Source organism: Cynocephalus volans, chromosome 1 (assembly GCF_027409185.1).
Source record: "Cynocephalus volans isolate mCynVol1 chromosome 1, mCynVol1.pri, whole genome shotgun sequence".
NCBI classification, from domain to species: Eukaryota; Metazoa; Chordata; class Mammalia; order Dermoptera; family Cynocephalidae; genus Cynocephalus; species Cynocephalus volans.
The window spans coordinates 206,472,029-206,498,680 of record NC_084460.1 but is presented as its reverse complement, the minus strand read 5'-3'; the positions used below and the strand labels follow the sequence as shown (position 1 = coordinate 206,498,680).

The window sequence follows — 26,652 nt, the reverse complement described above, 5'->3', positions numbered from 1 at the left end:
ATCTTTGCTTGACTCAGTAATAGGCTGTACTAATGCATTCAGTTAATTAGTCACACACAGGTATTTAAAAGAGGAGTGTGAAGGTAAATTTCTTTTTTTATTATCATGAAATCAGCTATAATCTGAGTTATAATTTTGGAAGAAAAAAATTAAGACAAAATCAATATGAAAAGTCAGTTACTTGAAGCCCAGGAAAACCCAGATAATCATTTCTGTTAGAATAAAACAACACTGTATGTAAAGCTAATGAGCAGTGTCACTACCAAATGTTTCCTTGTATGAAGAATGATTTTTGATGACTTTCAAAATCAGAGTACATACTAGTTAATATTCTTTGACATGGACTATATTATTAAATTTCAGGTAAACCTGAAACTAAAAGTACTCATATTTGAGACAGAGAACTTTGCTAAAATGACCAATGTTTGTACTCAATGTTTGTATATCCTTTGGAAGAACAGTTGTTGTATGCATAATACAGGGATATATAACATATAAAATAAAGGGAAGAATCTGCCTACTAAGTACAAGACAACTCCTAGGGGTGACAGATTAAGGACCTGGAAGTTCTCCTGCAGGTTATGCTAAGTACAAATCATATCTGGTAAAGGAAGTTGGTGAGTCACAGTGATCACTGAAGACTTTGCATCAGCAAGAAACAAGAATACTTATCAGATGGGCCACTGCAGAGATGTTTCTCCTGAAGCAGTGGTAACCCTTAAGATTTCCACACAGTATCAAGTCCAATAAACTGCCTCAGTGGAGGTGGAGACTCTGTTGCCTCAGTGAGTCACACTCACATAGTCTGAAAGCCTCCAATAGTGATAAGCAGCTAAAAAAGTTCTAAAGAAACCAATAATAAAATTCTACTTCAACTCGTAGAGTTATGAAAAGCTGGATAAATACCTTATTAAACATCTGGGATCGATGTACACATTTAGGTGGAAAGCATATAGAGAAATGAGTTCACTGAAATTAGTAAGATAGCTTTTTAATACTGAGATCAGTTTTTACTGAATGTTTGAAGAAAATTTGAAAAAGGGCAAAAGGGAAAGAATATTTAGTTTTAATATATTCTATATGCCCAGTATTAGACTGTATCCAGTTTAAAAATACTTTTCACTATAGAATCAACAAATTGAAAAACAACACAGACAAGATATCTAAGAGTGTCATTCCTTTTAAAGGCATTCCCGCTAAGAGTAAGACATCAAAATACCATCCCTAGGCTAGAGTTACTGATCAAAGTTAGGTGGTTTGGCCTTTGCTTCTGGTTAGCCATTCAGAAGAATTGAATTGTCTTTCTTTTGCTGTTACCATATGCGGATTATCAGGCTGCAAAGAGGGCTTCAACTACAATGGCAGTGGTAGCTGTTCATCACACTGCTTGGCCTGGTAAAATCTTCCCATTATGGCTCCTAATCTTTTAGCATATAGACCTGACAGTGTGGTATTTTCTGGAAAATGCTAAGATTTGCCCACTTTTTAAATCTCACTGAGTTGCATACTCATATGTATGTAGTACATACATATTTGAAATCCTTTTTAGACTGAGTGTGGTAATATCTTAACAGAATGACAGAAATAAAGATGGAAAAAAAGCAATGCTCATAGCTAAGAATTCATGACATTGGAAATGCTACTCACCTGTCTGCTGTGCAGGCTGTGGCAGTGGTTGGTTTAGATGTGAATTGTAATGGACAGAAGGGACTGGACGATACTGAGGTTGACTGGAGTGATAGTGGCCTGGAGCACAATAACAGGCTGGCATCTAGAATCATAAGTATTGAGGAAAAAATCAATTTTACTTGCAACAGAAATATTTTTCTGTGAGAAACAGCAGAGTGTAATGACTAATCATTTTTTCTAGCACCAGCCTTGTGAGAACTGATTATTTCATTTTTAAATTGAACTGAAAAAATTTTTGAAAGTTCAAATATATAGTATTGCATAAAAAGAGACACCTATTAATGTGTCCACCAATCATAATTAGCTTTTTTTTTTTGCCATATTTGTTTCAGATCTCTCTCTTTTACAAAACCAACACCACTGAAACAACTAAAGGCTCACTCCATTTCTTTTGCTCTACCTTCCAAAAAAAAAGCCACTATTCAATATTGGTAAATATCATTCCTTTAAATGTTTTCAAACTTTTACTATATTCTCTATTATCCACACATATATTTTTGGGTATTTTAGAAATTTACATTTATAATACTCTATTATATATAACTTCACAAAACTTATTTTGTAATTAACATTGTTTTTGAGACTTATTTTTGTGGAAACATGTACTGCTAGCTCATTTAAGTGCTGAGGAGCATTCATTGTATAAATAAAACAGTTTACCCATACCTAATTCATGCACAATTGCTCTAGTTCCACTCTGTCTAATATTTCTTATGCAAACTAAAATGCCAATAAGACTAGCTTGATATATTTTTTTCACCTAGAGCTATTCATATCAATTGTGAATTTCTCTTTAATTAATCTGACCTAGTGTGGAGTGAAGAATAAACAATTAATTCAGTGATATATAAGTATGTGGTAAGTTAATTTTAAAAGATTCATGGGCTCCCTCAGGTTCTGCTCTTTTGACTTGGTCACTTCGAAAAAGAACAGAGACCTGTGGAGATCTCAAAGAGTACCCATCTTGTCTGAAAAACAGCCAAGCATAAGATTACAAGACTAGTTATAAGTCGAGAATCTCCCAAGTATACTGTAGTTTTCCCGTCTTTGAAACATTAGAATAGATACGATACATATGGGATCCCTTAATTTTTCCTAGAGGTATCAGCAAGTAACAGGTGAATCCTGAATTCAGATCTTATTCATTATTATACTCTTCAGTATGTGTGTGTATATATAAGTAATAGATTCTTTTCTCTTCTTAAACACTACTTTTTAAGGCAAAAACTATAACATTATTTTTTGGTTTATAATACATACAGATGCAATATATATGATAACAACAGCAAAAGTATGGAAGGAGGGTAAACGAAATTACACTGTTACAAAACTACTATATTTCACTCACAGTTTCAATATTAACTTGAAGTAGATTGTGATAAGCTAAAGGTACATATTCTAGTCCCTAGAAGAACACACACATTTGTAAGATCCAAAGGGATGTAGACAAAAAGATAATGGAAGAAATAAAATGGAATACCCAAAAAAAGTTTAAATAATACAAAAGGCAGGAAAGGAAGCAGACAGAAATAAATACAGACAGGACAATTGGAAAACAAATAGCATTGTGGCATACCTAAATCTAACCATGTCAATAAATATATTAACTATAAAGGGTCTGGTGACACTTGAATCAGACTGGTTAAAAAGGCAAAGTCCTACTATATACTGTACATAAAAGACATTTTAAGTACAAAGATGCAAATAAGAGAACAGAAAAAAAGGTATATACCATTTAAATGCTACTCAGAATGCTTAAGTCACTCTATTAATATTGGAAAAAAATAGTTTCAAGACAAGAAATAATACTAGAAACAAGGAAAAACATTTCATAATAATACTATTCAATATATCACGAAGATATGATAAATATAAATGGTCTAAATATAAATGACAGAACTTAAGAAATAAACAAATCCCAAAACAATAGAATATGAAAGAAATTAATGACAACCTAAGTAAATGGGAAAATATCCCATTTTCTTTAAGACTGGAAGACTCAATATTGTTAAGATGGCAATAAGGTCAAAAGAGATCTAAATATTCAATGCAATACCTATCAAAATTACAATGGCTTTTTTTGCAGAAATGGAAAAACCCACCCTCAAATTTACGTGCAATTGCAAGAGACTTGAATAGCCAAAACAATCTTGAAAAAGAACAAACTTGGAGGACTCACACTTCCTATTTTTAAAACTTTCTATAAAACTACAGTAATTAAAACAATGCAGTATTTACAAAAAGGTAGTAATACAGAATAACAGATTAAAGTGAGAGACTAGGAAAAAACCCTTACACTTATAATTAGTTGATATTTAACAAGGCATTCAAGACAATTCAATGGGGAAAGAAAAGTGTCTCTAACAACTAATGCTGGAATAACTAGGTACATGCTTGCAAAAAAATGAAGATGTACTCTTACCTCATACCATATACAAAAATTAATTCAAAATGAATAAATGACCTAAACATAGGAGCTAAAATCATAAAACACTAAGAAGAAAACATAGGAATAAAAATTCATAACCTTGGTTTTGGCAAGATTCTTAGATAAGACACCAAAAGTACAAGCAACAACAACAAAAATGAATGAAGTGGACTTTATCAAAATTAAAAACTGTTGTGCATGAAAGGACATTATCAAGAAAATGAAAAGATAAATATAGCGGGTTGAATTATGTCCCCTCAAAACCCACTGAAGTTTGAATTGTGTCCCCCAAGTTTTATGTTCTAGAAACTTGGCCCCCACTGTGACTGTTAAGGGGGTGGGAAATCCTATTATGGTAATTGAAAAGTGGAGCCTTGAAGGGGTGATTAGATTGTAGGACCATGTCATAGTGAATGGATTAAAAATGGTGGTCAGGTGTGGTTCTGAAGCCTTTAAAAGAAGAGAGTGTCTATGTCTCTCTCTCTTGCTCTCTCTGCTCCACCATTTCTGCAATGTAACACCCTGCCATCACTGAAGTCACCACCAAAGAAAGCCTTCACCAGATGTGTTCCCTGGACTTTGGACTTTCTAGCCTCAGAAACAGTAAGCAATAAATTTTATTTTCTTACAAATTACACAGTTCCGTATATGTTGTTATAAGTAACAGAAATGGCCTAATACCATAACCCTACAAAATGTGGAAAATATTTGTCTAGTACCAAGAATATATAAAGAACTCTTACAAATCAACAACAAAAAGACAAACAATCTGATTAAAAAATAGGCAAAGGACTTGAATAAATGCTTCTCCAAAGAAGATATACGGATGGCTGATGATTATCACATGATGAAAAGATGCTTAACATCACTATTAGGGAAATGCAAGTCAAAACCACAAAGAGATACCATTTCACCCCCATGAGGACGGCTACTATCAAAAAAACAGAGAACAAGTGTTTTGTCAAGGATGTGGAGAAATTAGAACCCTTGTACATAGCCAGCAGGAATGTACAGTGGTGCAGCTACTTTAGAAAACAGTGTGGTGGTTCCTCAAAAAGTTAAACACAGAATTACAACACGATCCAGCAATTCCACTCCTAGATATATAACCCCAAAGAACTGAATACAGATACTCCAAAAAAAAAAAAAAGCACCTGCATATTTATAACAATGCTATTTAATATAGCTAAAAGGTGGAAACACCCCGAATTTCTATCAATAGATAAAAAGATAAACTGTAGTGTATATATATATATACATATATGCAATGGCATATTACTCATACTTAAACAGGAATGAAGTATTGAGTTACTGAACCTTGAAAACATTATGTTAAGTGAAGAAGCCAGACACAAAAGGACACTCCATTAATATGAAGTATCCGTAATGGGTAAACCTGCAGAGACAGAATGTAGATTGGTGGTTGCCAGGAGCTGGGAAGAAGGGGAGATGGATAGCAACTGCTTAATGGGTACAAGATTTCACTTTGGGGTGACAAAAGTGTTTTTGAATTAGACAGAAGTAGTGGTTGCACAACATTGTGAATGTACCAAATGCCACTGAACTGTTCACAGTAAGATGGCTAATTTTATGTTATGTGAATTTCACTTTAACAAAAAAAGGAAAACAAACGAACTCCAAACAAAAAGCCATATAACAATAAAATGATAGAATATAAATTCTTTTCAAATGCATATGGATAATCACCCAAGAGAGTCTTTGTGCTGAGGTAAACAAACAGAAAAGAATCAGCAGATTCCAAAACACTGAAATCTTACAAGTAGGATTAAAATAGACCACATGGAATTAAATAGAAATTATTAACAATAAGGTATTTAGAAATCCCCCAAGTATTTGGAAATTAAACAACATACTTCTAAAAAAGTCATGGGTCAAAAAAGTCACACACGAAAAGAAAAAGTATTTTGAACTAAATGATAAGAAAAACACAACAGATCCAAATTTTCAGATAATAGGGCCGAGCCCGTGGCGCACTTGGTAGAGTGCTGCGCTGGCAGCGTGGCGACACTCCCGCCGCGGGTTCGGATCCTATATAGGACTGACCGGTGCACTCACTGGCTGAGTGCCGGTCACGAAAAAAAGACAAAAAAAAAAAAAAAAAAAAAAAAAAAAAAAAGATAATATGTACAATGATGCTTACAGGAAAATTTTCAGTATTAAAAAACATTAGAAAAGAAAAATCTAAAATCAATAAACTATGTTTCCACCTTAAGAAGCTAGAAACAAAAAAGCAAATTAAACCCAAAGTTAAGTGGAAGAAAATAATAATGATAAAAGTAAAAATAGTCCAAATAGAAAATGAAATAATAGAGGAGCTGATAGCAGCCCCCACTGCTCAGGAGTAGGCAAGGAGCACGCCCAAGGCCCTAGGCAGGAGCCGAAGGCAGTCCCCACTTCCCAGAAGCAGGCCAGGAGCACACCTGGGGTCCTAGGTAGGAACCAAAGGCAGTACCTCCCGTCTGGCAGCAGGCAAGAGAGAATGCTAAAAACATCACTTCTGCATGGGTGGCCCACCATAGCAATCACCATGGCCATGGATGCCGCAAAAGCTGCTCACAGCCACAGTAGTAGCCACAACCACTGTGCAGGTGGCCTGCCAGACATTCGAATGCACTGACACAAGGAGAGTCACCAGCAGAGACCAGAAAAAGAAGAGGAAGTCTCTCTCCTCAAAGCCCACTCCAGAGGAACAGAAGAAGAAACTGCTCTACCATATGACCAGACATCAATGTAGAGACACAAGAAATATGAAAATCCAAGAAAATATGACACCACCAAAAGAATACAGTAGTTCTTAAATACTAGACCCTAGAGAGCAGGAAATCCTTGAAATGACTGAAAAGGAATTTCAAGCAACAATGTTAAGGAAACTCACTGAGATGCGAGAAGACTCAGTTAAACAACACAATGAAATGAGAAAAATAATCCAGTATATGAAGGAAGAAATTTAAAAAGAGATTAATACCTTAAAAAAGAATGTAGCAGAACTCATGGAACTGAAAGATTCATTCAACGAAATAAAAAACACAACTGAGAGCTTAAGCAGCAGGCTAGAACAAGCAGAAGAAAGAATTTCTGATCCTGAAGATAGTCTTTTTGAAATAACCTAGGCAGCCAAAAATAAAAAAGGAAAAAAGCATTTTATTTATTTATTTATTTTTAAAAAGATGACTGGTAAGGGGATCTCAACCCTTGCCTTGGTGTTGTCAGCACCAGGCTCTCCCAAGTGAGCCAACCGGCCATCCCTATATAGGATCCAAACCCGCGGCCTTGGTGTTATCAGCACCACTCTCTCCCGAGTAAGCCACGGGCTGACCCGGAAAAAAGCATTTTAAAAAATGAGGAAAATCTAAGAGAGCTAGTGGATAACCTTAAGATGGTGAATTCTATAAATCATTGAGAAACATCAATCCTACAAGAACTCCTTCAGAAAATAAAGGAGGAGGGAACAATGCCTAACTCATTTTGAGGGCCAGTACCACCATGATACTACAACCAAAGACATTACGAGCAAACTACAGACCAATATCCTTCATGAACATAGACGCAAAAATCCTTAACGAATATTAGCAAATTGAATCCAGCAATATATAAAAAGGATCATAACCAAGTGGTGTCTGTTCCAGACGTTAAAGGTTAAACACTCAAAAGTTAGTCAACAAACTCACCTTATTAACAGAATAAAGGGGAAAAAAGACATGATTACCTCAATAGATGCAGAAAAAACATTTCAAACATTTCAAAAACACCCATTCATGGTAAAGAGTCACAGCAAACTAGGAATAGAAGGGAAATTTCTCCCTAATAAAGGGTATGTATAAAAAATCTGCAGATAACATCACACTTAATGATGAAAGACTGAATGCTTTCCCATAATATTAGAAACAAGGCAGAGATATATACTTTAAACTTCTATTCAACATTGTACTGGAGCTCCTAGCTAGCATAATGAGGCAAGGAAAAGAAATAAAAGGCATACATATAGGAAAGAATCATGTATGTAGAAAAATCTTGTATGTAGAAAAACCTAAGCAGTCTACAAAAAAAAACTTACTAGAATAAATGAATTAAAAAGTCCAGAGTATACAATCTCAATATGTAAAAACTGACTTTATTCCTATATACTAGCAATTAACAAATAGAAAATGAAACTTAAAAACAATCCCCCTTAGAATAGTATCTGAAACCATTAAATACTTAGGGATACACAAGGGTACTTCAAAAAGTTCATGGAAAGGTTATTTTTCAATTCTATTTTTCCATGAACTTTTTGAAGTACTTTTCTATTTAATAAAATATATGCAATATCTGTATAATGAAAACTACAGAAAACTGCTTAAAAAAGTTAACGAAGATCTAAGTGAGTGGAGAAAGATAATGTCTTCCTGCACTGGAAGAGTCAGTGTTATTAGGGTGTTAAGATGTTACTTCTCCCCAGTCTGATCTATTTCTTATTGAAATGCTATCATTTAATTTTTATAGTGAATTTACACTTCTTAGTGTGTTTCCCTTAGGCTAACTAAAAAAAAAAACAAAAAAAACCTCTCAATCAGAAGGAAACTCAGGGCCGAACCCGTGGCTCACTCGGGAGAGTGTGGCGCTGGGAGCGCAGCGGCGCTGGGAGCGCCGAGGCCGCAGGTTCGGATCCTATATAGGGATGGCTGGTGCGCTCACTGGCTGAGCATGGTGCCAAGGGTTACGATCCCCTTACCGGTCACAACAACAACAACAACAACAACAAAAAGGAAACTCAAAGGTCACACATAGTTTAACCATCCAACTGAAGCATTTACCTGTCTGTCATGTGATTGTCTAAGATGTGCTTGAAAATCTCCAGAGGAGGGAAGATAACTACCACTTGTTTTGTTTATACACTCAAAATTCTCTTCGTGAGAATTTAAAAATAAGCTTGTCAATGTTAAAACTATTTTAAATGAGAAGCTCCTAAGAGAGAGAAAAGATGAAAAAGCAAAGTACCTGTGGTGAGGGCTGCTGAATATAGCCCTGCTGCTGGAGTACAGGCTGGTTGATAGGATGACCGGAGGCAGAATAGCCTGCAGTAGGGACTGGCTGCCCAGGTGGTAGGGGAGGAGGAGGAGGAGGCGGAGGTGGTGGCGGTGGAGGAGGGTGTGGTGGAGGGGCTGCCGTCATGATATAACTAGATTGCTGTGGGGACTGAAGAACAACAGTGGACTGGAACATGGTGGCATGAGGGTCAGAACCATCAGCTGATGGCTGGCGGGCAAGACTCATGTGGCTAAATTGAGACCCAAGGTTATCCTGTTAAAAAAGGGAAAAGTCAGAAATCAATAAGCCTTCCATACATAGGTTAAACTAATAAAAAAAAAAAACTTCATCTATTTTCGAATGAGTTGCAGTAGTGTGTATTATAGAAATCATATATATCTAAAGCAGAAATGATATACTAGAAGAGTAGCTTCAAGAAAATGAGAACTCTAAGGCAGAAAGGCAAGGATATTACAATGCTCTCATAAATTATTTATAAAATATTTAATGGAAATGTATAGCATGCGGAAAAGAGTGGGTTACAACAACATTTCAAAGTAAAAAATCGAAAGATATTTGTTTAAATGAAGATAAAGGCACACTGGATGTAGAAGTAAAATTGGACATTTTTATATTATACTATTAACATTTTCTTTTTTTTTCCTTTGTTTATTTTATTTATTTATTTTAATTTTATTTTGTCGATATACATTGGGGCTGATTATTGCTCCCCATCACCAAATACTATTAACATTTTCTAAAAGGTCTTCAAAGACCAGGTAATGAGCAAGGTACTAATTACTCTGTACTTTACACTATCTCCCCTCTTCCTAGAAGGCAAGATTCGGGTTCTATGTATCTTTGTATCCCCAGCAATCAAAATTACTTATAGAAATTAAATATATAAAATCCAACCACCCAGTTCTTTAATTTCTTAAAAATAATTTGGCCATAAATTCTATTCTTTCCTAGTGTTTTCCAGTCTGTTCCTCAAGTCAGATGTTAGACAAATGTAATCCAAATGACAGTTTTCTACTGCTTTTGCTATTTGGTGAGCAACGAATGGTGCTCAGCCAAGATAGGGGTTATGATTTACATGCCATCTGACAAACATTCATTACTCAACAGCATAAGAACCAGCTCTTACAAGTCTAGAAAAATATCACTAAAATGACAATATGGGGATAAAATGAAGTTCTTCTGCTCCCAAGGAGACACAGATTGGCAACAATATATACTACATTTTGTTAAGAGGTCAATATTGAAAACAAGTGACTTACAAAATTGTGGCAACTGAGTTGTCAGATCAAAATTGACATATCTGCAGTCTAGAGTCTGCTGGTTTTTGCAAAGCAAATTTTGACTTTGGAGAAGATAAAGGACTGAAAAGGGGGAACCTGATTTAATGATTAAAAATACATGGTTTTACTCTTCCCAAATGGTCACTTTGATATACTCTAGCACTATTAGCCCAATTCAATGAATGGCTTCAAAAGGAAAAAATACACCTACTAGCTATAATATTTTTAAAAGAGATACCATAACTATACACCATTGTCAGAGTGACCTTGCAAAAAAGCCATTTTCTTATTCCAATGAAAATAACATTTTCCAAAACATTTTTGAGGCTTTTCTTACTATTCTTTTCTATTATTGTCAACCTTCTCAATGATGGCAAAATTTCATTTTTCAGACTAGAATTGATTTTTTAAAAATCATTCACAGCCAAGGCTGGTAAATAAGGTTGCCACAGCTCAAGACAAAAACACCCTTAGTAATACAAAATGTTTCTAAAAAGTGTTGAGAATGACTTTCAGATATACTTTGTAATCTGACTTGGAAAGCAATTTTAAAATATGATGGCTATATAGTCTGAAAAATAATAGTATCACTGGGAAAAATATATAGGCTGTTATGAAAATTCATTTTCAGAAAAGGAAAGTAGCATTCATCAAATACCTACTTCATGCTAGGCACTATGCAGTAGGTACTTATAGATTACTATATTACAGACTTAGTAACTATGGAAGGTTACACAACTGAAGCATGGTAGTGTAAGATCTTACTGAGAGGTATAACTTGGGGCATACACTGAATTAAAGGAGGTATCATTATTTTATTGTCATAGATTAAATATCTAGAGATCTTCTTTGGAAATATACTGAGGAGGAAGTCCTCTGTAACTGTAAGCTACAATTCACCATAAAAACTGATACTGAGACTACTGGACCTTCAGTGTTGGGGAGAGAACAGAAAGCCTAAACCCAGATGAAAGTTGCCATCCGAGGATTGCACAGATCCTGCACTGACCTCGATGAGAAAAGTAGTTAAAATATCTGAGGACTAGAATAGTCAACCTGAAAATTAATTCATTATGAAAAAGTTGGTAAAGATTAGGGTTTAAACAATCACTGTAATAAACCTTTATGACCAAAATTTTATGGAAGAGAATAACTTGTTTTTAACATGGATCAGAAACACTTTTTATTCGCTACATATGCATCCCCGACTTTAAAAAATCAAAAAAGATCATGTAACATTAATCATACTCTTGACCATTCATCACACATCCATCCACAGAAACAATGCAGGAGGTGAATAGAGATATAGTACCACGGAGTATTGCTGGGTGGGTGAGACTGGCAGGAGCGGGGATGGGTAAGGGGCTGTAGAGTACTGAACAGGCTGTGAAGAGGACTGCAGAGGACGAACAGGCTAAAGAATAACAGGTTGGCAAACAATGTTAATGTCAGAATAAAATGTTAGAAGAATTACATAAAATGGAAATTTACACTTCTTTTGGCAATAGCTCTAACTACATTTATAAAGTCATTTAAAATAAAGCAATATAGGAAACAACAGTAATAAATGAAGAAACTCTACACAATAAAACATTTGAGAACACACCTATGCCAAAATTTATTACATAATTAGAATAATAATTTTTTGTGATAAAAATACTTATTACAGATTAAATAGGTAATTAGGCATTTCTAATCCTATTATCTAACCAAAACCCTTGGGTTAAGTCAGTAAAAGCAAAACTGCTTATTCTTATTTCCTGGTTTTATGAAGGAGCTGCCTTATTTAGCTATATGACACTAATTATAAATGAAAAACTTCATTCACTCTTATTATTGGACAGTAATAACTTACACAGTATATATACCAATTACCCTATTTGAAAAGGCATAATTAAATACTCTTTTGGAGCTAAAGTTCTCTTAAACTTTAGCAATTTTATAAGAAAAACGTACTGCGGGTACCATTAGGAATAACAGCCTAAGGAACAACACATATAGACATATATAGACACATGCACACACACAAACACATTGCTTTTATATAAAAGAGATAAATACTTTCCTTGTAACTAGACACATTTTTACTAAAAGAATACATGTTAGGAACTGATAAACTCGTTACTTGAAAACTTTGGCCAGTAATGAAATACTCTTGTGCTCGAGGGAAAAAAAAAATTTTGTTTCCTGGGGGCACTCAAAAATAGATGTTCTAAAAAATGAAAAATGTTTTAATAATCTCTAAATCTTTAGAATATAGCTGCCCATCTATAAGCTAACACTGGCATCTGACTTAATTTCCTAATCTTGTACAGTTCTAATCTTTATAGAGTTTATCACAAAGGGCTTTACTATATCGGCTTAAAGATTATCATAATCCACTTCATAGATGGCGATCAGACTAAGTAAGCAACTTGCAGACAGCCATGTAAGCAAGTAGATGAGGAATCTAGGTAATCCTATCTAATGAAAACTCTTACTTCTGGTTAAAATGTATATTCATAAATTTCCCTCTGGACAATATCTCCAAAGAGAATAGTTTAAAAATGCAAGAGATAAAAAATAAACAAAAAAAAGCCAAAAAAAATTGCAAGATAAACTAATGGAATTTTGCTCAGGGAATAATCTCAATGAGGAGAAATTCTCATGACAACCAAGATGTGTAATAATGGGTTGCACTTTTACCACAAAAACACAATGGTTTCTAAAAAATGAATGGCTTAGATTAGCTTAAAATCCAGCAAAAAATCTAGAATTAAAGCAAAAGCACTAAAAAAAGTAAAAGCTGACTATGGAATAGCCTCTGGTTCCTCACAAACCTCTTGACCAGAAATAAGCAAGCTTCCTAATTGATGACAGCACATATTACACTAAATGAGGTGCAGTAGCTTTAGAACTTCCAAGTACGGGCTATTCGATGTATTATTAAGTCAGATAACTATTAAGACGTAACTTTCTTCTAGACAACTTGACTTTCTATGTAAGTGTCAGATGAAACAAAAGCTGTAGTTTGTTGGGGATAAAAGAAAGAGTACTATGAGCACCAAGGTTATATATTAATGCCCCTCAGAATGTCAAATGGTAATGAAAAAACTATGGGCTAGAAGACTAATCAAAGTGAAATTCTGACAGAAGAAAAAGCCTTAGCACTTTCTTTTCCTGTTTGAATTGCAACGAGCTGAAAAACAACATCCAAGTAAAGTGATTGGTTTTACATTATACATTTAAAAAATGTAGCCCATCTGAAGGCTTTGGAAATCATAGCATTATTTTGTTTGGTTATCTGAAATTCCATGGATGGATTATCTCAAAGTGTACAAAAGACAGTTATTAAGCATCGTTTGTTGACTGAATCTCTGTTTCTGTACTTGATAATGAATTACTTGAAGCATCTGAAGCAATGCCAGGAACATCTGTAATGGAGTTTGATATATACCCCAAGACTTGAAGGTATAGCTCATTAAGGCTATAAACTAAGCTACCTACACCTTCATTTAGGATTGTCTTTCACAACTAAATCAGAAAAAGCTAATTCTAAGAGATAATCTGAAATATATAGTGTTAGATAAATACTTAGAATTTTTTGAAGCTGCCAGAGTAACATTATTTCCACCAAATTAAATAAAAATGAAATCAAATAAAAATCAATCTGAAAAAGCTTCTGGTGAAATATATAGCACTGCGAAGACAACCACATGACAGCAAAACAAAGAAGTTCTTGTGACTAAGTTGAATGACACCAAAGCAGAGAAGGCCAGAGAAGAAATTTTATGTAGTCTGAGTGTATATAACCAAATCGGTTGGAAAAGGGATATAGGAATCTTTGGAAATAGTTTTAGGCAATCATTTCCACATATGTAAACTCATCTGCGTGGTGTCAGAAGTGCAACAAACACCTTTAAGTCCTTCTACTTAAAAAGAAACCAAAACAAAACTGATTTGCCCCCTATTAGAAGTCTTAATTGCCAGAGGTACAGCTATTTTCATGACTTTCACTCTATCTGATAATTGGTAATTAAACTGCTAATATGTTCATTACCCCTGCAATACAAATATCACTTGTGAGCAAAACTAATGAAATTTCTCCAGTTAAGTTTATCACCATAGTTCTTTCATAAGAAATTACTTTGCATGTTCTTACCAGTGGAATATTTAGATAGGAAAAAAGGGATATAGCTAACTGTATAAACTGTCTTTGATATGTTACACAACCTTTAAAAGTTTGAAGGAAAATAAAAGAGTTTATACTGGTATAATCAAGTTTAGGGGGAAAAGACTGAATGTGAAAACACATGGGTAAACTCTAAACGTTTATGTAAATTCAAGAAATTATTTAGAATACTTTTGAGAATTCTAACTCTCAGAATTTCTTTGTCTCTATTTCTCATAGTAGCTGGAATGGATGATGAGTACCTTGCAGACCTTCAGCAACACATATCGGTTTTTCTTAACTGCTCAATCTACTGAATCTTAAACAACTCACTTTGTCAGACAAACAATACTCTTAATTTTGTTTTCATTCCTCCTCTTGTCCATTTCTTGCTGTTGTGAAATAGGGATAAAATACTCACCAGATATACTCACGAGATCAAAAAAATTTCCCTTCTTTCCAATATATATTCAGTATTTACCTACTGAAAAGCCCTTGAAGTTAACCCTCTCTTCCTGTGAGTAGTGAGTGGGATATCACTGGTGGCAGGATATCAAAGTTCTAAGAGACACTTACTTGGGCTATTTCAATTATAATCAGTGAATTTAGTCCCAAATATGCAAAGGCAGGAGAACTTAGCATTATGATCGTGGATATGTGCACCTGTGAGAAAATGTGATTAGCTGCTGGTTGTTGAGGTGGTGGGGGTGGCAGAGGTGGCTGTGGAGGTCCAGGCACTTGGGTTCTAACTGGTTGTTGAGTCATAGGAGGATTATACACAACTGGACTCCCATCTGGGTTTATAAAGGGCTGACCTGAAAAATTAAAAAGGAAGAAAAACCCAATTTACAATAGAGATTGAAAAAAGGTCATTCTACTAATAATTTACAAAACATGTCCACAATCCCTTATCCACAATTCCAAAAACTCCAATTTTTCAAAAACTTAAAGATTCTCTTAGCTTGGGAAGCAGTCTGATCTGATATGGGGCTATTAATAGTCTTTATTTTCTCACAGTAAATGTTCAAATGTTCGCCTGCAGTGTTTTACTCTGGGGTGCTGCCTCAGACCCTAGTAAGCTTATTTTATAACACACAGTTTTTCTAAAAACTCTGAATTATGAAACACATTTTGCCCAAGGGATTTAGTTACAGGGTTGTAGTCCTATAGGGCTGTAACACATTTCAGTTTGAAGAGAAGATGCTTGACTTTGGGATATCTGAAATTATTTATTAGTTTTTATAAGTGGATGGGAAATATCTGATTTATAGGCAACACTGCATATATTTCACTAACAAAATTAAAACTGGAAGAAAATAAAAATGACTGACAGCTTCAAAGTTCAAACTGTGAACTTATGGCAGTGTCCTTATAATTTCTAATTTGCTAAAAGTTGTAAATGATTTTTTAAATTCTAAATAATTTTCTGAAATAATTTCTTTTTAATTTGAGTGAACTTTATTCATTGATAAGAGATAAAACTAGGGAGAACTCTAGTTTTAACTGAGGTTTTGTTCTTATCGCTTACCAATTATTAGGGAGGGGAGATAGATATTTTAATAACCAAGTAAAATAAATACTTTTTTCTCTCTGTACACATATACTCTAAACAACTTTTTCTTATTATAAAAAGTAACATTTTTATTGTAGGAAAATAACCAACAAATAGAGATCAAAAAGAAAATAAATCCCCCATAATCTTACAGTTAACATTTTGGATAACTCTTTCGAGATATTTTTTTCAATGAAGGTATAAATAGATTTGAAGACTAGTATTTTTCTTTACTATACATTAGATTAGTAAAAAAGAAACAAGAAAGGACTATGTGAAATAAACTGTTCATTGACTATAGTATCCATTTAGAGTGGGTAGAATACAGAGGAACACAGAGAAATATGACTGAATAAACTTTCTCAAATTGCCTTTGAAACATTCTTTTCTCCATGGTAAACCTTTCTTTTTTCTTTTTTTTTTTTTTTTTGAGGAGACTTATGACATACAATAAAATAATATTTGGGGAGAGAAGACTACACCAGCCTATTGCTACCATGCAGCACAAGTCTTCCAAAGTAAAATTATTTTCATTAGTTAGCATCTTGACAATTTATGTGATGGTTATAGAAAACTAAAAACAAGTCATTCTGGGTATTTGTTGATTGTTATATAATTTGGGAAAAATGATAGAGCAGATTTGGGTGAAAGCAGGGTTAAAAGTAATTTAAGAACTGTCTGCTGAAAAAAGTCAGATGTGCTGTAACACTGTTCTCAAAATACAAACAGATCACTTTTGGACTCATTTAAAATTAAGAATACAATTCACTTTCAGGCTGATCAGTTTTTCACCCTATCACTTCAAAAGCAAGTGAATCTTTCATGTTACCCAAACCATATTAACAAATGTGTTTTGAATGAAAAATAATAGGAAACAGTAAAATATTAAATCATCCTCTATCCTGTCCTAGAAAAATAAGAAGTTTAGTAATATTACACATGAAGGATAAGAAGATACTTGTTATAAGTAAAAACGGAACTAATTTTGAATAATCAGTTATTCACGCTAATTAAATTCTTATAATAGAAACAAATTTTCAAATACTTCATCTTAAAAAGAGACGGAAAAAACCCTGAAAGTAATGATTTCTAAGTCATGGGTTTGGTCTACAACAACCTGAAGGAAAGGCCCAGGGACAGTCAGAGACTTAACACTCCCATCTGTATCTGCTTCACCCAACCACTGCCATTATGTTGTAACTACATTAGCTAAGTCCATGAGTCTTAAAGTAAAATTATCAAAAGATGTAAGATCGTTTTCATTACCTTGTCAAATGACTGGGCTACATTATTTTGAGTAGAGACCAAGCAATCTTTAAAATGATCATATTTTTTTCCACATAAGTCATTATTGCCAATCTACATGGTAAAATGTATTATAACTGCAGTTTCTTCACTTGAGGTTCAGATTCCTTATCTGTAAATGAGGATTGCACCTATCTGACAGGGTTGTTATAAAAATTATAAATAAAGTACTTAAAGCATCTAACAGTACATGGTATGAAGTAAATGCTCAATAAATGTAAATTATTAGCTAATTGCAGAGAACAAGAACACTGTTGTCAAAATTAATTCATAATGACTACCCATTTTCTTTTACTAATAATAAGACATCCTTTAGTTTTTCCTCAGGAGAAACCAAACACCACATTCTGAAGGGCAATTAATTGTAGGCTTTTTCCACTTATTTATATAACGAATGAGAGCTGAGTACTTAGTCCTTCTTCACAAAATGCACACTATTTTCCCCAGGATAAAATTGTATCAAATAAAGCTCTTTCAAAGGTGGTTGTCTCATTTCTAGGAAATGACTTCTTGTTTAATTATGGTTAGGCCATTATTTGGCCTAGAAGATGTCATAAATGTCACAAGGGGAAAAATACTTTCTGACATAAGTGTGTCTTTTAACATTTTCTAGCATGTGTTTTTATTAAAGTTCTTGGGAAAATGCTAGTTATTCCTGAAAAATAAAAAGCTGTCAACACATATACAGACAATACATATATAATAAGTATCCTTAATTTTCAGATAATTCCTGACATCTAAACTAAAATAAACACCTTTTTCTAGATACCAACCTGTTTGTGGGTTGATCAGAATACTGCCAGGTGGTATGCCTGCTGCTTCCAAGGGAAGCAACAAGAAGCTAGCACTAGGAGATGCAACTTGCCCATTTAGGCCACCATCAAAGGAAAGAGAACTATGAGTGCTGACAGTTGGATAGACGACAGGTGCGCCATGAGAAGACTGGCTGAGAGCTGTACCTGGAAGAGGCTGCTGGATGTGAGAAAGAGAGCCCGTAGATGACCCTACACTACCAGAAGACTCAGAACCTAGGGGGGGAGTAATGAAAAATATGGATTTAAAAAATCTCATATAAAAACACAGGTTTTAAAAATGTAACAATAAAATTCACATTGTATAACATGCAGTCACCACATAAAAGCATTGGCTATTTTTGACTTGCTGACCAACTTTGCTTACCCCTTCCATAACAAACAAGTTTCATTCAGCAAACTGATCACATAAATTGTCAGAGAAGTCAAAGCCAGAGCATGCCAACTTAAGCAAGTTTATAATAACACCAGCCGCAGACAGCCACAAAAAGCACATTACCCACACTCCCAAAAGGACAAAATTATGTACATTTTACCTTTTAGATTAACACCTAGGAATATACAGAGTATAATTTTCCCCCAGGAAAAAGAACTTAGCACAGTGAAATGCCCCAAACCTCTTATATCAGAAACCCCTTATCTATAAGAACACAGAAAGATTAATAGTAGCATCGGTAGTAATAGAAATGATAAATTCTCTATTAAGAGAAACAAGGTTCAAGTTTCATTGCAGAATTTCATTTCTCAGTTTATAATCATAGCATGTTCCTATAATGTAAAGTCAACTTTCAAATTTTTATCTTATCAAGGGACAGAGTTAGCATGAAAAATATTCCTAGTACTTATATTAGCATCAGCTTAAAATTTATTTCTCAGAGAACTTAATAATTTTTTTTTTTTTTTTTTTTTAAAGATGACCGGTAAGGGGATCTTAACCCTTGACTTGGTGTTGTCAGCACCACGCTTACCCAGTGAGCAAACCGGCCATCCCTATAGGGGATCCGAACCCGTGGCCTTGGTGTTATCAGCACTGCACTCTCCTGAGTGAGCCACAGGCCGGCCCGAACTTAATAAATTTGATAGTTGATTTTTAACTGCTTTCATGCCTGCAATCTATTTCATTTTCTATTACACAGGGAGGTGAAATGTCACTGACTTTCATATAATGGCTAAAGATGGATAAAGAGATAATGAAAGAAAGGAAAAGATAGAATAATGTATACAGTTAATTAGGTTTTGAATAAGGGAGTTGACTCTAGGATGGAGAATATTTAATGAATAAAATGAACAACTATGATACACTATACAGATTGCCTTGGGTAGGACAGCTTCTACTTTAAGTTGTGCCAAAATGGCTCTTGACAAGAACTATGTAAATTTACCCTTGGAATTAATTAAAAATCATTTTTTGCCTATTAAAAAAAGGGTTAAATAATCTGTTTTAATCTCTGAAGACAATACAGATTATACATAGTACATGTTCTTAAAATGTTTTAATTCAGCAGTGACCATAAGTCTAGGCTAACCCAAATAGGCTAGGACAAAACAGCCATTTCTGACTTTCATGCTTATTTTGGAATAAAAACAAAGATCAATAAGGGTCCTAAAAGATACATGAGCCTCTTTAGTACTGAAGCCAGTTAGTGAAAATGAAAAGAGAAAATGTTATGAGCTGATGTATTCTAAAAGCAAAGAAGCTACGAGAATAAGATTACTGAAATTTCCAATCATTTATAATAGCCACATCATATTATTTGCCTTTGGTTTTTAAATTCCTTGAACACTCAGCAATTTTATTGTTTTCTGAATGGCAAATAAAGGACTTTATTTAAAAAATGCAATCACTAATTGATAGAATTAGCTGAAAATGCAATCAGTGTTAAATAATACTAGGTAAGAAACTGTGCTTTCCAACTATAAATAAGCAATGAAAAAATTCCAATCACCTCTGGGCACTTGAACAAGAGATGACATTTCATTGAACCTACCTACTTAAGTTTATGTCACAAATTAGAAGAATGTTTATTTTAATTGATGTTTGTAAGTAAATCTCTCTCCAGGACAGAGAACAAATTCTTTTTTTTTTTTTTTTGTCGTTTTTTCGTGACCGGCACTCAGCCAGTGAGTGCACTGGTCAGTCCTACTACCCCTTACATACTTTGGAGCTGGGGAGTGCACTGCTGGTAGTAATGTTACATTTTAGGATAATTAGAAGCCATATGATATATAAAGAGCTAAGAAAACATTAGAAAAACTTATATTTTGACCACACAATTCTAGGTAAATATTAATACCTGTTTTTGAAAGCCTGCCTATGCTTTTGCTGCTTCCAGAACTATCACCTCTCATCAGGACTGAGATTCCACTGAAGCTGCTGGCTTTGGTGACAGCAGGCTTCAAGTTTCGAAGAGAGCTGTCTGAATCTGTGCTGCTCCAGGGTCGTGGTTCTGAGTACTTCAACTCATTCTCAGTGCTGCTCTGATGGCTATTTGTGGATTTCCCTGAAGTGTCTTTATTAACTCTGTAATTTAGAAATAAAATTTTGAAAAGATAATGCGGGGTAGGGGAGAAAGAATAAAGAAAAAAATGCTTTAATTTGTCAATACTGTATTGAAAACATGTTTCGAATACCTAAATATCTGGCGCCTCTGCTGTGTACTACTAGCATCCTCATCTTGGATTCTGTTGGCATTTTAATAAGACATTTTTATTTTTATTAGCATCAGTCAGACAGTTACCAAAACAGATGTTAAAAATTCCCTCACCTTTTGTCAATAATATAATTCTCTTGGGAACACAGGGACTAGAAAGAAAGAATAGATACAAAAGTTGAGCTTTTGTCCAATATATAATGCCATCTGTAAACCAATGATGACAACAGAAAACATATGTAATAATATTTTAAAAGTACCCCCCCCAAAAGCAAAATGGTGATAAAGATACACAAATAAATGATAATAGAATTTTTCTTCTGGCTTGAAGACACCATGCTTTACTTTTCATAGATCTATCTCTTGAAGTCACTCATTTTGTGGTCCAAATTAATTTGGAATTGAAATATTCTCTTCTAAACAAATGAACCCATTTTCATTATCATGTATTCAAGGTATATACCACTCTTTAGATTCCACCTCATTTACATAACAAATATTTGATTGCCAGTGCCTTGGCTATGGATATAGCAGTGAACAAGCAGCTATGCCTTAATGATGCTTACAGTAGAACTCCTCTGGTACTGTTAACCTAGGTCAGGCAATGATCATTTTTGTTTGTATTATTACAACAGTCTTCTACTGTAATGAGTTTCCAGCTATCAGCTTTTGCCTTTTTCACCCATTTTATATAACAAGTGCCAGAGCAATCTCTCTAAAATGTCAAGTTGATCATACCTCTTCCCTCCTGAATGGCTCCCTGATATTTTAGCACAGGAGTCAGCACACTATGACCAACCACCTAATTCTGCAAACAAAGTTTTACTGGAACACAGCCATGACCATTCATTTAAGTACTGTCTATGGATGCTTTCACACTAAAGTCAGATTTGAATAGTTGTGATGAAGACTATATGGCTCAAAAAGCCTAAAATATTTATTATCTGGCACTTACAGAAAATGTTTCCTAACCAGAAAAAGCCAAAAGTCCAACCATCTTAACAAACTTTCATGACCAAGTCATCTGGTTCTTGATTATTTCTCCAATCTAAACTTTTCTCACTTCCTACGACACCTGGGCTACTCTGAATCTTTCAATTCCTCACATGTGTCAAGTTCTCCCTTATATCTGGGCCTCTGCAAATTCTGAGCCTCTACTTGGAACTCTTCACTCCTGTATGTCTCCTCTTGGAAGCTAACTCTCCCATCCTCTCCAAACTTCTGGTTTATGGTGCTTCTCTGCCATGTCCCATCGTTTATGGTGCTTCCCTGCTATGTTCCCTATTATATCTTATGTCTCTATACAAACCACACACCATCTTGTAATTACTTGACAACTTACTAAGGGCAGAGACTTCATGTAATAAACTAGAGAGAGAGAAATACATCTAGTGTAGTATCTAAGTTCAGCAGACTTGGGTTGATCCCAACTCTGCCTTTTTCTAGCTGTGTGATCCCTGGCCATTTTGCTTTGCCTCCTGGAGCCCCAGTTTCCTTATCTGGAAAATAAAAATAATGATATTATCTACCATATAGGGTTGTTTTGGGATAAATTATTATAACTATCCACAGATATGTTCTCCAGTGCCCAGCATAACACTTACTACAGGTACTCAATAAAATTTATTGAATAAACACTATAAATTATTATTAATGATGGTCTGAAATCTAATGTTATTTAATCTTTGTTTTTAAACACAGAGGAAATTTCTGTGGCAATGTTAACACACATTACATAAATTCATATATCCATGAATAGTACCTAGAACTGCAAAGAACAGATGTGTAATGGATATTGGTAAAAACTGATTCTCTTCTGGCATATACGCATAAAATAATTAGCCATTTATAAGAGCTCTATCATATAATCACTTATAAAGTGGAAAACAAATACTAATCTAAAAAAATCAATTAGATTATTTTTGGGGGGTGCAGCTGGCTCGTATGGGGATCTGAACCCTTGACCTCAGTGTTATAACATAGAGCTCTAACAAACTGAGCTAATTGGCCAGCCCCATTCGCCCCTTTATTTTAAAAGAGCAAACAAGTTATTTATTCAAGAAAATCCACTAACAAGTAGGGTTTACAGTATAGAATTTTGTAGGCAATGACTAATGTTCTAAAAATCTCAAGTCTGTCAGAAATCTGGAGAAAAAAAATTACACAAACTATATATTCAGTCCAATATTCTTTTGATGACTCTTGTAGTCTATATGCTTCCAGTTTTTGTTTTTGTTTTTTTTTAAAGATGACTAGTAAGGGGATCTTAACCCTTGACTTGGTGTTGTCAGCACCACGCTCTCCCAAGTGAGCCACGGCCGGCCCTTATGTGCTTCCAGTTTTTGTAAAATTTTACATAGCTGTGGAAATGGAGGATTTTGTAAACTATCAAATTATTAACACAAACAAGACAGATCTCAATATTTCTAAAAGGTGACCTTATATGCATGTAACAAATGCTGTTAAAAATGAATGTGGTCAATAGATTAAAGGGGAACTGAGGCCCTACAATGCAATCATAATATGTTTTAACATGAAGACCTAAACATAAATTAGTACATACATCTTGGGAAAATATTCGGTCTCTAGCTCTCTGGTACTCTTCTTCCCTTTCTTCTATAGATTTGCTTCTCCTGTCATCCTTCAAACGTATTCTCATCTAAGGAAAACCAAACAATTAATTTTTGGGAAAATGAACTACTGGTATAATAAGTCTTGTACCTATAAAAATATTATAATTGTTGTAGGTTACCTGGTTATCATCTTTGTCAAAGCTGGAGTTATCTCTCTTGAGGATGTATCGTTTCTGAAAGTCTTCACCTTTATCATCTTTAATATGTTCATTAAATTTCTGATCAGGTCTAAAAAAAAATGCACAATATTTACAGGAAAGTTAAACATTTTATGAAAAGCAATAAAAGTAATAAAAGTTACCACTTATTAGTGCCATTAACAGATGTTATCATGTTTAGTCCTCACAATAATCTCACAATAAAATACTGACTATCCCATGTTTTATAGTTGAGAGGCCACATCAAATACAGCGTGGGCTCTGGAGTTAAACTGCTTGGGTTCAAATACTGAGCTTTACCACTTTAGTTACTTTAGGACTTGTGTAAGTTACTTAACCTTTCTATTCCCCAGTTTCCTCATTCGTAAAATGAAAACTACAGTGTACCCACTTCATAGGGTTGTTCAGAAGCACTTAAAACAGTAAACACTCAGTAGAAGTTTGTGGTTACAATATTACCGAGAAAACAGGTTCAAATGGCATAAGAAAGTGTGCAAGGTCAAAGGGCAAGTACATGACTGAGCCATAGTTGCAGCCCAGGTTTGTCAGACCCAAAGCTTGTATATTCTCTTTGTGTTGCCTCCTTTAAGTCTATGATAAAATTCTGGGACAAAGATATCTTATATGTTACACTCCTATAGTACCTAGGTTGGTGTTATATAATTGAAAGTAATCAAATATTTTGTGGTTGAATTAACTAAAAATTTAGAGACTAGATCAAAATGCACCCAAGTTACCAAGAATGCTTAATTACAGCAGGGCACAGCTTTGTTTTACATTAACTGAAACAGGTTAGAAAAGAGCAACTCTCTTTTAGAGGTTGAAGTTGTAACCTAAAGTAATGATTATGAAATCTTAACAATATATTTCATAAAGGATTGGTCTTTCCTTTATGGAAATGCTGCAAGTTCCACTGAGATCTAGAAGACAAGACTCGAGGTTGTGGCCCTGGGAAAATTATAATTATATAAAATTTCACCGCCCAAAATATACTCTCAGCTCCAACAAATTAATCCAATGAACTTAATAACTTAATAGCATTCTATTATAAAATTGGAATTACTCTTTTGAAATATATGCTATATAAACATATATTTAATGGCTATAATCTAATGGAACCCCTACAAATGTTTTTTTACATATAGTTCAAATATGTCTTATACGAGTATAGTCACATAACATGTGAATACCCTAAGTAAAGTCTGAATCCAAATAAACCCAAGTAATGACATTTTCAGCAAACTAAGACTAGATATTTCATTATATATAGGTCCAAAGTAACACTTCTGAGTATTTGTTTTAAACTGGTGAATTTCTAATAAAGTACTGTAACTACCTCCTATCAAATTATGCAAAAGGAGATTTAAAAGTGAGAATTATCTAAGCAAACTAAAGAAATATCTATTGTAAAATACTTGTAGACTTAGATGAGTAAAATAGAGAACAGATATCCACATGAAGCTATATACAAAAGCAAAGGAAAAAAATAAGAGTAAAAATAGCTTCCTGACCAAAATGATGAGATAAAGACAGCTTTCCTTAGGGGCTTGGAAGATTGTCTATTTAGTTCTGACAATGGCAGTATGTTATTTTTGTCACATGATTGCCCCATTTACTTATATCATCTATTTTTGTAGGTATTTAAAGTCACAGTTTCTTATTCAAGAGTTTGTACTTGGGTTAGAGATTGCTATTCCAAAGTGAACTACAAGGTTTAACCAAGGGCCTGGCAACTTTTCTAAGAGCAGCTGGATTCCCACACTGTAAACAGCATTGGCAGGCATTTCAGCTAACCTTAAGACTGTCTTACCTCTTTCTTTTATAGATGCCTGAATTTACTGCCCTGCAATCGCCAACTTCCCGCTCCATTGAGACACCCCAGTGGACACTGGGTTGTTGACATCCACAACACCACTGGTTCAAGGCTGGAGCGGGTAATCTCCCTATGAGGAAAAGGTAAGTTTGTTTTTATTCAATGTGGAGCAGATCTCTAAGGTTTTCTGATTTACAACCTTCTTCATATCCCAGAAGATATAAAATAAGAATACAGTGTAACTTCAATGATCCGAAATGTCTAGTTATAATTACATTATTGACCCTTACTTTTTTAAGTACATCATAAACATGTTTGCTTAGCTAAAATTTTGATTACCTTGATAAAGAGAACCCTAAATCTTTCTGACGTCATTCATAGAATTCAAATAACTGAGGTTACACTGTATTGAAAACCTTAGAGAGTCACCAGTCGAAATGTTAGTCAAAATGCCCGCTAATGTACTTGTGCTTGGGTATCCAGCAGCTCTGAGCAATGTTGAAAGGTACTGGCTAAACGAATTAGTTTTATTCATCTTTAATTCAGCTCATAGCTTAATGGTTACTATCCTACTTTAGCCATGAGATAACTATTTGGGACAAGACTAATTGATAAAGATATTTTAAAAAGACTAAGGGACAAGCAGATGAAAATTGAATCAGATTGACATTTTCAGGTAACATTTAATCCCTAAGGAAAGAGAGTATCCTTTTCCAAGACATCTACCTTTGTTAGTTTTATTTTAGTTGTAGGAACAATCATTTAAATATATCTATGTAGCTGACAAAGACTATTTGAAATGGAAGAAAACCAACATAATTCCAGCAAGCAATACGGCAGCTATAATGGTAAAGGCCATTACAACAGAAGGGACATAGATGAATTAAATATAACTATGCAAACTGAATGGTTCATAGACAAGGCCCTGAGCAAAGTCTAGCTTCAGGACAGGCAGAAAAATAAGGAACTCAAAAGCATTAATTTATGACATCTGAAGTTGAATGCTGTTCACTACGACACATCTGTTGCTGCCACAAATGAACTTGATATGGAAAATCTTTTTGATAGGTAGATCACCACCAAAGTATAAACTGTAACTGAACTCAACTAGATGCTTCAGGATTAGCCTTAC

At 34.3% G+C, this 26,652-nt stretch overlaps 1 protein-coding gene across 4 annotated transcripts in view; it reads right to left on the bottom strand.

The window, feature by feature from the left end:
* Positions 1-26,652, bottom strand: part of R3HDM1 (R3H domain containing 1) — a 192,450-nt gene that overhangs the window by 67,982 nt on the left and 97,816 nt on the right. For 2 of the 4 annotated variants that reach the window (XM_063077268.1, XM_063077281.1), the window contains 10 exons: positions 23,669-23,777; positions 23,480-23,575; positions 21,031-21,068; positions 20,897-20,947; positions 20,560-20,786; positions 18,227-18,481; positions 15,260-15,411; positions 11,759-11,860; positions 9,116-9,418; positions 1,648-1,771 (listed from right to left, as the gene is read on the bottom strand). In XM_063077268.1, the coding sequence (XP_062933338.1) occupies positions 1,648-1,771; positions 9,116-9,418; positions 11,759-11,860; positions 15,260-15,411; positions 18,227-18,481; positions 20,560-20,786; positions 20,897-20,947; positions 21,031-21,068; positions 23,480-23,575; positions 23,669-23,777 (1,457 nt within the window). The remainder of the gene's footprint in view (positions 1-1,647; positions 1,772-9,115; positions 9,419-11,758; positions 11,861-15,259; positions 15,412-18,226; positions 18,482-20,559; positions 20,787-20,896; positions 20,948-21,030; positions 21,069-23,479; positions 23,576-23,668; positions 23,778-26,652) is intronic. The other 2 variants (XM_063077272.1, XM_063077289.1) reach the window with 1 other exon arrangement.